General features: G+C 32.3%; 1 protein-coding gene across 4 annotated transcripts in view; it reads left to right on the top strand.

Moving 5' to 3' along the window:
- Relch (RAB11 binding and LisH domain, coiled-coil and HEAT repeat containing) overlaps nucleotides 1-14,477 on the top strand; it is a 99,254-nt gene extending 84,777 nt beyond the window's left edge. For 3 of the 4 annotated variants that reach the window (XM_076837034.1, XM_076837037.1, XM_076837033.1), the window contains exons 26-29: nucleotides 630-746; nucleotides 4,376-4,464; nucleotides 5,763-5,833; nucleotides 12,744-14,477. In XM_076837034.1, coding sequence (XP_076693149.1) covers nucleotides 630-746; nucleotides 4,376-4,464; nucleotides 5,763-5,833; nucleotides 12,744-12,864 — 398 coding nt within the window. In that variant the 3' untranslated portion in view covers nucleotides 12,865-14,477. Of the gene's footprint in view, nucleotides 1-629; nucleotides 747-4,375; nucleotides 4,465-5,762; nucleotides 5,834-12,743 lie in introns of those variants that run through there. The other variant, XM_076837035.1, reaches the window with a different exon arrangement.
- Nucleotides 14,478-14,892: the final 415 nt, after the last annotated feature.

The raw sequence follows: 14,892 nt of genomic DNA, 5'->3' as shown, positions 1-14,892 counted from the left end.
CCAGCCCTCTCCATCATTGCTTTTACTTTAGTAGTAGGCTATCTGTATTTATGAAGCTTTACATTATTCTATAAGGTATTGAACCCTCAGAACTTAAAAATTCAGGCACCAGTGCCATTTGACATTATTTTTTATGAAGCATTTTAGAAACTAAAGGTAATAATATTATTAGGGAGTAAAATAACATTATTGAAAAAAAATTGTGAGTTATTGAGAAAATAATAAGTGTATTATAACAATAATAATATTTTTATTAAAAAGCTTGTTTGTAAGGGCAAATAACACAAGATTTAGGTTGTTCATATTTGTGTGTGTGTGTGTGTTTCTTTTTTCAAAATTGGGAAAATGAATTACAGTGAGCCAAAATCACCCATATGCATCCCCATAACTAGTTAATAATTACAGTAGTAAATAATCTATTTTCTCTCAAATCCCAGATCACTTTTTGTTTTGAAAAACATACTTTCTTCCTAGTAAGAAAAAGAAAGCATAGAATGTTGATAATCTTTTGAAAGCATCCAGCAGTAAATAGAATTTTAGAAATTAAAATGGTAAATCTTTTGTAAAGTATGAGGGTTTCATATGCATGTTTGGGATAAAAATGTAACAATTTCTTTTTTCTTTTTCAGTCGTTATACCACATTTGCATAAGTTAGCCTTGGTGAACAACTTACAAATTGTGGATTCTAAAAGACTGGACATTGCTACCCATCTTTTTGAAGCCTACAGTGCACTTTCATGTTGTTGTATCCTTGCTTTATCAAAGTATATCTACCTTTTTGTAACCAATTTTACAATGAACCTTAGCTTCAACTTATAACTATGAAGAAAATTGAAATTTTTATTTTCCTTTGTCCGCTTCTTCTTTACGGTTGTTTTATAATTTTAAAAATAACTTAAAATTCTGTTATTTCTACCTTTTTAAAATAATTAGTTTCTTAGACCGAATTTTATTATGTTAATCAGCTGTGTAACAGAGCAAAAAATAAAGCCAGAATGAATTATAGTCGAGAGACTTTCATTTATCAAAAGACTACCTTATATTTGTCCTGGCAGTTAAGTTTTTCAGTGAATATTTAATTGTTGGTATCCGGTGAATTTCTCTTATAGAAGTATCACTCATTGGAAAAGTACAGGGACAACTAGGAGAAAACTTAGATCATATAAGCCCACATCAACTCTATATTGTAAATAAATAAGCTAAGGCTTAAAGATGATAATGACTTATTCTGTTTTTATAGTTAAAAGCAAAACTGTGACCAGAACAAAGAACTTTAGTCATTCTCCCCCAACTCCCATTAAATATTCTCTTTACTATCCTATGCCTAGTAACATAAAAACTAAGAGGAAGTAAAGATGGGCAAATGAATACCAACTTCCTGGCTCTTATTGAAAGGCAGAAGAGTTCAAAAAAGGAAATAAGAGATTGAAAAAAGAGTGGAATGTTGAATATTCAAATAGAATAAATCTGCACACTAGACACAGAATCAGAGAATTATGATATAGAGGAATCGGAAAAATGATAAGAGGTTCCTGGAAAAAACAGCAAAAAGGAAGAGTTTCAGGTTTATGATTTCTGATACTGAGTATATAATGTTCTTAGATTTTTACATTTTTCCCAATTGTTTAGACATGGTTGCTTGTTACTATTGGTGCATTTGAATATATATAAAATAGTGAGATTCATTGTGAAATATTGTACAGCATTTAATAACAAAGTAAGCAGGTACTTTTAAATAAGATAAATGCACAACACTATTGGCACTGGATTTTTGACCAGAAAGTATCGTGGGAGATTGTTTTTACTCAGAATAAAACAGAAAAAGTAGAAAAATAGAGCTATCTATTAAGGAGCTGCATGTCCTTTTGAAACTATTAAAACTTTTAGATAATTGGATTCATTATTGAGTGTATTTTATTTTTGGAATCTACTACAAATTACCAAATCATATGGATGATATAAACCATGTTCTTTGGAATATAGATTATGAAGTGGGCATAAGTACCCTGTTTTAGTAATATTGTACCTCAATTATGTGTGTCATCTGTAAATTTAATTCCACTAAAAGGAGAACTTACTATCATTCCTGATTTATCTTTTTGTCTCTTTAAACTTAGAGAAAATAGAGGAAGCAAAAAGAGGAACTGATATTCTGAATTAGCAAGGAAGAATTTTTTAACAATGGAGAAGTGACAGGATCCCTGAAAGAAAGTAGTAATAACACGTCAGAGTTTTATCACAAAAGAAGGAAAATATTGTTTCATTCATTAGACTTAAGCAGAACTTATGCATAATATTAGTAGAGAGTTTCTAAAGGAATGTGCCAAAAAGAAAATGATCAAAAAGATCAAAATTTTTATCTTTATAAAATCCAAAAATCAAAATTTTTATCTTTATAAAACAAAATTTTCCAAGTGGGAAAGACATTGGTTTCTGAAGAGCATAGATATCTATATATAAAAATATTATTATGCATTTCAATACACAGATTGTTCCAAAAATAAACACAATAAAAAGTTTTTATAGCAATATGGTATAAGAAAGAACCATCCTAACAATAGTGCTTAAGAAGTCATGTTTAGGAAAAGCTAGAAGGAATTTAGAAATGTTTAACCTGGAGAAGGGATATCTTAAGGATAGAAAGATATTTTGACAATTGCAAGTACCTAAAGGTTAGAAGGAAGGGTAGGTACTGTGTAGCTAAAGGTACAGAGCTAACACTAAACAAGCTGAGGTTCCAGAGAGACCAGTTTTGTTTATGGGGAAAACTTTATAATTGGTCTATCTAAAACTGCAGTGATCTCGCTTATGAAATTATAAATATGCTATCATTATGAACAATTAGAACCCTTTGACCATCATTCATCAATGAGGTAGAGGCTATTTCAAACATGAGTAAATGATCTGTATATTTGCAGAGCTTGAAAGACTATGATTCTTTGGGGAAAAGGTGAACTGAAAGGAGGAAAGTATCTTTCCTCTTTTCTCTAAATAAAGCCATCTTAAGCTTCTCAATCCATGCCCATATTTCTGACATCACAGGCTGCTAATCCAAAGGTCACTCACAGCTTTATCTTGGTGGTACTTTCCCCATATCTAGAGAAGAAAACTACATAATCATTAGGTTGCAGCCCTCTGTATGTCTAGATTTTTAGTGACTATTGAATTTATAAGCCACTAATTATAGGAGCTTTGTGCACAATTTTTATTTAAAACTGTATTTTCAAGGAAATATTTATATATTATGCTGATTTTTCTTGATAATTTTTTTATTAAAAATTATTTTAAATTTATTATAATTTATAAAAATTTCATTTATTTTTTTTCAAAAATAATTAAGCCATCTTTCTAAGGAAATTTATTTAGTGGCATTTTTTACTTTAATATAGTATATCTTTTTAAAGAACTATTTTAAATAGATAACAGCTAGAATAAGGTAAGAATGTGCCAGAATTGATGTGAATGAACAAGATGAATTATTTTCTTGACAAATATATCTGCTTTCCTGATTCTTTAGAATGTCAAGATAATCAACAGAAATTAAGATGAGCAGGAACTATAAGTAATACTAAACTGATAGCAAAATCTCTTATTACATCAAAAACTCTGTTATCCAAGTCTATCAGAACCAATAGAAGGACAGTTCAACAGGATGATTAAAATAAGAAACCAGGAAAATGATATAAACCTTAGATAACTTATTTTAACCTAAAAATATACTTGTATTTTTATCAATCTTGATATAAAACTGAGGCATCGCTTTTGTGTGAATCATTATAGTTAAATATCTTTCTTAGATAAACCACATCCATGGTGCATTTGTGTATAATTTTAAGATTAAGGTTCTCTTAACAGGATCCAGAAACATTTCTGATACTGAGTATATAATGTTCTTAGATTTTTACATTTTTCCCAATTGTTTATACATGGTTGCTTGTTACTGTTGGTGAATTTGAATTTATATAAAATAGTGGGATTCAGTGTGAAATATTATACAACACTTAATAACAGTGCTTTAAGCAGTTTGCCCTTTTTTCCCAAAACTTTCAACTTAATTGTCATAGAAACATTGATTTTCTTTTCATACTCATTTAAATCTGATTAAGTTTCATGATTTAGTTGTCATCCTTTTTTCACACATTTACATAGCATATTATTGAATTTTGGGATACCAGAATAAATGCCACTAGCATGAATAGATTGTGAGAATAAACACAGTAACCTGCTCCAAATAAAGAATCATACAGGACTGTTTACTTATTCTGAGCATCAATATAACATAGTCCTCCTTTCAGAGGGCTTCTTTATATATAACCTCTACTGTTTAGTTGAACATTTGGTTTATTAAATTTTTCTTAACTACCTTCTCTCAAGTCATTTCAGAGGATTTAATGGTAAATCATTTTTTACCTGGCCTCAGGTGTTTACGCACTGACATGGAACATCTCTCTCCAGAACATGAGGTAAGCCACTGTGATTATCACTGTTCTCACTGTGATAACACTGTTATTATTTGATATGTTTCAATATCTCCAATATGTTTCAATATCTCTTGTGCAAGCTTTCATTACTCTTTATGTAAGGCTTGATTGTGATATGTTGTGTTTAATTTTTTTTAAATTTAGCTCAGTGTTATTATTTGATTTATTTACTAGTTGTGATATTTCAAGCAACTGCTTTAACATCTTGAAGCCTCTGCTTAATTCTGTGAAGTAGATATAACATGCTCACCTTCATTTTAATTAATAAGAATTTAATAAGATTTACATGGGTGAAATGTTTTATAACTATAAAATGTTAATTATCTCTATCAACTTTCTTAAAAGCCAAGTTTCTATTTTCTATCTCCATTTCCTCATAACTCTTTCATTTCTTGCTCTTTGCCTCCTGCTTCCTCTATCATTTGTATCCTCAAGCTATTTTTCTGCCAGCTTTTCCTATTATGTTTGACTTTTTTTCTCCTAAGTGAAACAAAAGCTTCCCTTCATTGTTTCCCATATCTCTTTTTCTTCTCAATATCTATACCCACTCTTTTCTTTTCAACTTTCACACTGTCTATTGGTACATATGCCTACTTGCAAATCAGTTCCTTAATTCATCTTCTTTTTTGTTGTTGTTGTTCAAAAAACTAAGAAGCATTGAGTTTATTTACATCTATGAATTTTTTTAAATTAGAAACAAACTCAACAAAAGACTTGTTCTTCAGTAATATTAATTTTTAAATTATTTTTTCATGTCTTTATACATGCAATATTTTTTTTGCATTAAAATTCTTATTACACATATATACCACAATTTTTCATATCACTGTTTGTATATAAAGTAGGTTGACACCCAATTTGTGTCTTCATACATGTACTTTGGATAATGATGTCTATCACATTTAATTCAGCTTCTTGCCAGTCTTCAAAACATTCCTTTATCTCCTTCAAGTTTTTGCTTAAATCTCAACTTTACCTCAGTGCCTACCCTGAACTAAAGTAACCTAAAAAAAATAAATACTAAATGATTGAGATTTGGGAGTGGGATAGGCAAGGAATGCTGGGGAATTGACTCAGGGCCTTGCACTATACCCAGCATCCAGATTGAGATCTTTTAAAATTGTTCCTGTATTTAGTCTAAGGACCTAATATGAATCCTTTAACAAAGTAACTGCCATATTTTTAAAATTTTAATCAATGTGAGATACTCAATATTTAGTTAAAACTTTAGATAAAACCATCATGTTGTGCTCTTCACTAAAGTAATTTTTCTTAATCAGGTTATTTTAAGTTCTATGATAAAAGAATGTGAACAAAAAGTAGAAAACAAGACTGTCCAAGAGCCTCAAGGGTAAGACATTTTTTCTTTAAGGCTTCATATTTACCTTAATTTTTCTATCTAAATATTGTTTATAATGTTTCATGTTGTATTATTTTGTAGTCATTTATTTAGAAGACAAGAAAATTATTCAGTTCAGCTGTTCTTTCAATGCTAGTCCATAAACCATCTCATCAGAAGTATCCTGGGAATTTAAAACTCGGATCTTGTCCTCATGCGTTGTACCCTCTTCTCAATATTGTGATTCGCCCTAGGAATCTTTACATTTAACAGTCTCCAAAGAGATTTTGCTGTGGAGCTGGATCAGGAACTCACTGATTAAAACAATATCTAGAAATTTGTGTCAGAAATTTGTGAGCTAGGTGGCACATGCCTGTAATCTCAGCTGCTTGGAAAGCTGAGAAAGGAGAATCATGAGGTTAAAACCAAACTCAGCAATGGTGAAGCCCTAAGCAACTTAGATCCTGTCTCTAATAAAATACAAAATAGGGCTGGGGCTGTGGTTCAGTGGTCAAATGCCCCTGAGTTCAATCCCCAGTATCAAAAAAAAAAAAAAAAAAAGAATTGTGTCAGAAGTTGGAAGATATAGCTGTTTGCTGCATAAACAATTATAAATTTGGGAATGTCATAGCCAAACTAATGCTTCTAAACAAGCTAATTAGAATTCAGAGAGTCAATGAAATTAAAATGTGATAAGCCAGGCAAGGCCATTACCTATAATACCAACTACTCTGGAGACTAATGCAGTTAGAGACCAAGTCAGGCAACTTAGTGAGACCCTGTGTAAAAATAAAATTAAAAGGCTGGAAATATAACTTAGTGGTAGAATGCTTGCCTAGCATGCATGAGGCCCTAAGTTCAATCCCCAGTACTGGGGGAACAAAAAATAGTGAACACAGATGAGGAAGAGTAATTAATGTTAGGCATTCAGAAAAGGAATAATTTACAAATAGACTTTGTGTACTTTAATTCTTATTGAAGTAATCTTCAGTGATTAATTTTAAATGGATTCAAACATTAAAAAAAAAAAAAAAAAAAAAAAAAAAAAACCTCAGAGTGTTTTCTTTAAGTATAACTATTAGGAGTATGTTTCATCCTAGCTACTCTTTCATACACACAGAGTCTGTTAGTCTTTGATGTAACAGGACCTTTTTTTTTTTCTTTTTTCTTTTTTTTTTTAATTAAGCTTACTAGGATAAAAGGAGGTCTTCTTCATACATACCTGCTATTTCAGCAGTGGAGGATTCAAACAATAAGAAAAGCTAACTAGGCACAGTGGCACATGCCTATAGTCCTAGCAACTCAAGAGGCTAAGGCAGGAGTGTTGCAAGTTTGAGGCCAACCTCAGCAACTTAGCAAGACCCTGTTTCAAAATTACAAAATAAATTTTAAAAGACTAGGAATGTAGCTAAGTGCTAAAGCAGTCCTGGATTTGATCTCCAGTACCCAAAAATAATAAAACAATAGTAATGTAATGAAACAAAGATTTCTGATCTAAACAAAATCTCCAAAATAAACACTAAAACAAATACTTACATTTATTTATTATATGTTAAATATCAAGATTATTTGGTGTCTTCAGATTATTGTTTTAAAATGTGAAAATTTTGGAACAAAATTCATTTTAAATGAAATTTCATGGATCTACATGTAGGAATTAAAATAGAGAAAAATATCTTTGCAAAAGATTGCTTTTTCTATATGTGACCCTTCTTTTAAAAATTTTTTTTTAAAAAAAGCTTTACTTGTGTAATCATGTTTTTTCATGTCATTCAGATCATCTGTATTGTTACTGATTTTTAGAGAATTTCAAATAAACACAAGAATGAATTCCCATGTTTTAATCACCCAGCTTCAACTCAGTTTTATTCCACTATTATACCATTTACTTCCCTTTCCTATATATACAGTGCTATTTATCTTTAAAAGATAACAAGTATTTTGGAGGCTGGGGTTGTAGCTCAGTGGAAGAGCACTTGTAGCATGTATGAGGCACTGGGTTCAATTCTCAACACCACATATAAATAAATAAAATGAAAAAGGTCCATCGACAACTAAAAAATACTTTTTTTAAGAAAAGGTAAGGGGGTTGTGGCTCAGCGGTAGAGCACTCGCCTAACACAGGCGAGGCCCTGGGCTCGATCCCCAACACCACATAAAAATAAATAAATAAAGATATTGTGTCCAACTACAACTAAAAAAAATAAATATTTTTAAAAATCCCAGCCTCTCAGGAGGTAACAAGTATTTTTTAAAAACATAAGCAATAACAATAATTCCTTAATGTTGTTGATTCTTTTATCCCCATTTAAATTTTGAATTTTTTTCATGAATATTATCTGATTTGTTATTTAATGTTTTTATTATAGTTTGTTCTTTGAGTCAAGATCCAGATAAGTTCTGTACATTATATCTGGCTGATATGTTAAGTCTCTTACTCCATAGATAAGAGGTTCCACTCCTCTTTTATTCTTCATAAAATTTGCTTGTAAAAGAAACTGGGTCATTTGTCCTTGAGAGTTTTTCACAGTTTGAATTTTGCTGACTACATTTCCCTTGTATTGTTTAACATGTACTTCTGTATTTCCTGTAAATTTGGTAGTTGGGTCTAGATATAGAGACTTAATCAGATTCGGGGTGTCTTTGTTTCTTTGGGCAAGACTACTTCATAAGAGGTGGTGTTTTTTCCTCATAAGGCAGATAATGTCTGCTTCTTTCCTTTTTTGGTGATGTTAACAAGCTGTTAGTGACTAAAACCTAGTTCCACTAATTCATTACAGGTTACAAAATACAATACTCTCTAATTCTATCATTTCTATATCCTTTATGAGCCAGAATACTTCAGAAAAGAAAATTTTTACCCCGTATGTACTACCGTGACCTAGTGTGTATTGTTTGCATAGTAAAGATAAAATAAATGTTTGGGTTTTTTTTTTTTTTTACCAATTTTCAAAAAAACTGATTCACTCTCTGGTGAACACCACATAGTTGTTTTTAAATATCATTATGAACTCATGTATTTAAATATAGTTGTTATTCATTGCATTGAATTATTCTAATTGAATCACAAATTATCCCATCTTTAGCCAATTTGAGCCCTTTCGAGTTGGCATGTTTAGTCCTGTTGACATGGCCCTTCTTCACAATCTGGTATGACAATATCATAAACATACTTTGAGAGTAAGAGTCAGAGAGTAATACGGTTACAACTTTGTATATAAATTGTTCCAAGTAATTTAAAAAAAAATTTTTTTCATCATTAAGATTTGCAAAACTGCCAGGCATGGTAGTACATTCCTATAATCCCAGCCACTCAGGAGGTTGAAGCAGGAGGATCTCGAGTTCAAAGCCATTTTCGGCAAAAGCAAGGTGCTAAGCAACTCAGTGAAACCCTGTCTCTAAATAAAATACAAAATAGGACTAGGGGTGTGGCTTTGTGGTTGAGTACCCCTGAGTTCAATCCCCGGTATCCCCCCCCCAAAAAAAGCTTAATGACATGGAGTTGTTGTTGTTGTACTCTAAAAGTGTGTTTTGAAATATTTTGTACTTGGTAAGAGAGTTTTCTATAAACACCAAATGAAGTAGGAAAAATATGTTAATCTTTAACTTAACTCATTTTGTAACAAAAACAAATGTGTGAAAACATTAACCATATTATCAGTCAGTAGATATACAAGAGAGAAACAATAGAATTTGGGCATGATTCCTTCTATCAGGAAGCTCACAGTCCTATAGTTAATCAAGACATTTACATAATTTTAGCAGAACAGAGACTTAAAAATACCAAATAAATAATACAGGAAGTATACACTGAAGAAATGAGAGGAAATCTGATAGTTTTTCATGTGCAAAAATTTCTTCATTTTGGGAAGTGTACTCAGGATTGGAGATAAATAAATACAAATAAGTAGATAGCTTTGCCCTTCAGTAACTTATTTTAGAGCAAGCCTAGACAAGATTTGGAAATGGCATTGTGGTCCCTATTGTAATATAATAAATCCATGATGAAATTATACTGGTTATGTAAGTAAGAAAATGGTCTTAACTACCAAGGACAGCCAAGAGAGGTTCAGTGGAAGGCTTTGGGAGCCTCAGCTCTACCATACCTGTGCTCCCTCAGATCTTCACACAGAGAAGTCCATCTGCTAGGAATATTCTTACTCTGTTTTAGCTACTTCCTATTGATCCTTCAGGCCAAAGCTTAGATGTTACCTCTTCAAGGAAGTCTTCCTTCACTATCTCCTCCTCTGAAGTCTATTATAGATCAAAAATACAAGAGGAAAACCTTGAAGGGTAAAGAGAACTGCTTCTAAGTTCTAAGTGAGAATTGGGGCAGATAAATGTCGCGTTCCTCACTATTAAAACACTCAAGGTCACTCCAGGTGAACTGGGCTGCACGAAATAACCACACAAGAGACAGAGATACCTTTTTCTTTGGGGTCCTGTGACAGCTCCTCTGACTTTAAGGGTCCGCAGAAAGAAAGAGAGCGTGCTGAACCCTTTTATTGAGGAGAAGCCATTCAAATGAGGCAAGGGGTCAAGTTTCAGGGGATTGAGTCTAGCTTCGAGATGTCTGCTGTCAGTAGGTTGACTGACATCTTGGAAGGCCACACCCAAATGCAGAGCAAGAGAAGGGGACACACAAAGGGCGTTTCCATGGAACATTCTATCCCAAATATGGCAAAGGAGTAATTTCACAAAGGAACTGGTGAGCGTAGCTCAGTCCATGGGGCGACACACCTACATCTGAAGACGCGTCCTCAAACTTCCAGGACCCGGGCAATGTCCAGGTCACTATGAGATGTAGTGACAATCAAAGCCTCTCCGCTCAGGGAAGGAGAATGCGAATCATTCAGAGTGACTACCTCCCACAGATAAAGGTATTAATATATGCTCTGATATTTGCTGTGACCCAGTAGGATAGCATTAAATTAATTGATTGTGATAAACATTTTTCCCCAAGAAATAGAATCAAATAGAAAATAAAGAGTATGTCTATTTTACTTAGTAAGGATGAGTATTTCTTTATAGATACAGTAGGTATCTCTTACTAGGAATCTTTTTCAGAAAGTTTAAAAGCTCTGATTTACAAGAAGGAAATATAGTGCATAATTATTTTAATATTCTTCTTGTATTCATTAAATACTTAGTAAAATTCACTGAACACTTACCCTGAGCTATTGAGCAAGCCATAGTGCCTTTCCTCAGAGTGTTCGCAAATGAAGTGGAAAAAAGAAGCAGTTAAAAGCGTAGATTAAAATAATGTTAAAAGACCAAAAAACAAAAATCAGCACTGTTTACAATGATAAAAGTTATAGAAGACCATGTGCTGGGAATGGTAGGTAAAGTATAAGTGGGTGAAGATGGGCAGGTACAGAACTTTGTATTGCTACACTAAGAGGTTGGGACTTCATAGATCAGGAGTTAGCAAGCTTCTATAGACAGCAAATACTATTTTAAGCTTTGAAGACCATACTGCCTCTGTCACAACAACTCACTAGACTATTGTTATAACAAGAAAGCAGCTATTGACAAAATGTATATAAATGGGCATGATCCAGTTCCAGTGAAACTTTACAGTAGTAGGCAGCAGGCTAGATTTGGCCCGCTGCCTGGATTTCCAGCTCTTAGGAACTCTGGGTCTCAAGCTTTAGGGTTTGTTAGAATTAACTAGAGATTGCTGGGTGCCATCTACAGAGATTTTGATTCAGAAGATGTAGGGTGGATAGGGCTGGGGTTGTGGCTCAACAGTAAAGCACTCACCTAGCACGTTCGAGGCACTGGGTTCCATCCTCAGCACCACATATATAAATAAATAAAATAAAGGTATTGTGTCCAACTACAACTAAAATTTTATATATATATATATATATATATATATATAAAAGATCTAGTGTGGAGTCTGAGAATTTGCATGGCTGACAAGTTCCCAGGTGATGTTGATGCTCCAAGTCCAGGAACCACACTTTGAGAAACACTGCTTTTTAGAAGTTGCATTCTGATTAAGAAAAGCAGGTGGAACAGATTGGAACGCTATCATGGGATCCATGTTGAGATCAAGTTTGAGTGTGGATGCAAAGGTAATAGGAAGTGACACTTTTCAACTAGATAACACACTAAGCGGTTTTAACATCCTTGATAACAATTGTCTTAATAACCCTACAAAGTGGATACTATTCCTATTTTCATTTTATAGATGACACAGAGGTAGGTAACTTCCTCAAAAGTCATCAGGCTTCTAAATGGAGGAGCCAGAATTCAAACCCAAGCATTGAGGTTCTTAAGACCATAATCTTAACTCACTGCCTGGGGCAGTGAGTTTGAGAAGATGGATTACAGATGTACCTCAAATGTGAACTCAGTTTAGCAACAGATATAGATTGAAGGAGAACAGATATAAGAATTCCCAGATCTCTGATTTGAACATTTAAGTGGATAATACACAGTGCAACAAAACAGAACTATATGAAGAACAGTTCTGAAGAGTAATATTAAAATTTGAGGTAGAGCTAGGGAAACACCACAGGCAGTTATTTCATTGAGATTTAAGAACTATTAATATATAGGTGGTAGTTAAAGGCTTAGGTTCAGGGAAGTGATAGAAAGCTAATAGCCCTATGGGGAAGGTACTAGATTGTCTCCCTTTTACAGATTAAATAAAACATTTTCAAAGTCACACAGCTAGTAAATAGCCAAGATTTGGACTCATCCCAGACTTGCTCCTAACTATTATTCTTTAACATAAATGATGAACATGAAAGTGCCAACTTAGTACAATACACAAAAACTCCCTTTTTAAATAGTAGTTTCCCTTTTGTGACACCAATTTAGAATGTATTGATAATATGTTACTAAAGAAATGAAAAGTGAATAAATTTGTTTTTTTAATTGCTTTACATGAATTTTTAAATTTCTTTCTTAGCTCAATGTCAATTGCTGCAAGCTTAGTGAGTGAAGATACAAAGACGAAGTTTTTAAACAAAATGGGTCAGTTGACAACATCAGGTGCCATGCTGGCCAATGTGTTTCAGAGAAAGAAGTAGAAGGAAGAAGGAAACCCCCAATAAACACTAAGATGGACCTCAAGCAGACTGGCTCCTTGTACTTGAAGTACTTGCCTTTTTTATTTCCTCAGTTTTGTGTTCTTGCGTTATATTTTTATCCTAACCTCCAAAAATATTTGCACTGCTTTTGATTATTGCTGTATATCTTCTGTTGATTTGGGAATTACAACTGTGGTAATAGAAAATTGATTGGTTGGTCTGTACCAAGTTCCTCTTCTATGTTATTATCTTTGAGAATAATTTTATATATATATATATATATATATATATGTATATATATAGTGAAGAGGTTTTTGTTTTGTTTTTGTTTTTTATTTTTGGATGGGATATTAGCAAATATCTGTATTATACTCTAAGCTATTACAATGGTACTTAAAATAATGTAAATTTGAAGTCATTGTTATAAAGTAATAAAAGTGGAGATTACTTAAGTATTTAAATTATGAAAGAATAATGAAGACTTTTTATTGTTTCCTAACTGACTAGAAAGAGCCACCAGCATTACTCTGTGCCTTTTGGACTTCAGTTTGTGTGTTCTGTAGGAATTATGTGCATTCCATTCACACAGTATTTCTTTAGGCTGCTGTGATGAATTTGAATTACAAATCCTACAGCAAATAGATAATGACGAAACTTTCAACATTTCAGAGCTCTCATGAATATTCCTTAAGTAACTATTAAACCTCCCCAGTACTTCCATGCATGTAATGGACTCACCTGAGAAAAGACAGCACATAAGCATGGGGAGTAATGACCAAGGTAAACTTTGCAAAGAGTGTAGTAGACTTTAATGCTCAGAAAAAAATGTAACTGAGAAGAGCTAATACTTGTGAATTTTTTCCCCAAATCAAAATACAAAAAAATATATGGTTCGGATCTGAAATTTAATATCTTATTTATGTAAAACATTTTCTTGAAGATGTTTTCTGATGATTTTAATTCCATAGGTCACCTTTTCATTCTGTGTGTTACAGAGAAGTATTGAAAAGTTAAGGACATTTGGGAAGTGCTTTTTTCCCTCTAAACTAAAAGTGACGTTGGCTAAATTATTATTGGTTAGTTACCAAGTTAAAGTCTATTCTTAAAGTGACTATTCTTGTGTTTGATGTATTTAAGTTAATATATAGTTCCACTGGGATTTGACTATTGTCTCTACAGTAATAGAACTTGAAGTAGAAAAGGATGCTGGACACAGAAAAAGGGTGATTAGTTTGAGGGGTTAATGTGAGGCTTTTTTGAAAAATGAATATTTTGATAAAAGAAAATCATCATTTGAGCACGGTCTATACTCATAGGTGATTTTCATATTTGTTGTATAAACTGGTTTAATATTCTTGGAACATAGTTGGACTATATTCACTTCCTGGGAAAGCTAGCTTACCATACATTCAAACTTACAAAATAAGTTGCAATAGGCAAAGCCATTTAAAAATTTCATTCTAAAATTATTTCTTTTACCTACAGTGAAATAATTGTTGACAAACTAGTTCTTCTGAAAACTGTTGGATTCTAGGCATTCCTGAGAAATTGAAAGTGGCTACCTTTCATGTCAAAAATGTTGATCTATTATAAATAAAATGTTTTGCATACTTGTTTTGTTTGGGGCTATATGTTTTGTTTTCATTTGGAAACTATGTCCAGTCAAAAAAAAGAGAGCATATATTCATAAAAATGTACTTATATTTTAGAAATTTAATCTATATAAGTTACTAATATATTTCAGGGATGACTCAAAAGAAAAATATTTAAATTCTCCCTTGCTTTGAACTATAATAGAATACATCTATGTACTAAATAAATAGATATACTGTTCCTCCATATCCATTGAAATTGATTCCAATCCTTTGCAGATACCAGAGTCCACAGATGTTTCAATCTTTATAAAGTGGTATATTATTTGTATATGACCCAAGAATATTTTCCCATGTACTTTAAATTATCTTTAGATTACTGACAGTATCTAATACAATATAAGTGCTATGCAAATAATTGTTTTACTGTATTGTT

Source organism: Callospermophilus lateralis, chromosome 17 (genome assembly GCF_048772815.1).
Source record: "Callospermophilus lateralis isolate mCalLat2 chromosome 17, mCalLat2.hap1, whole genome shotgun sequence".
Taxonomy (NCBI): domain Eukaryota; kingdom Metazoa; phylum Chordata; class Mammalia; order Rodentia; family Sciuridae; genus Callospermophilus; species Callospermophilus lateralis.
Note: the sequence above shows the minus strand (reverse complement) of the source record. Positions and strands in the feature narration are given on the sequence as shown.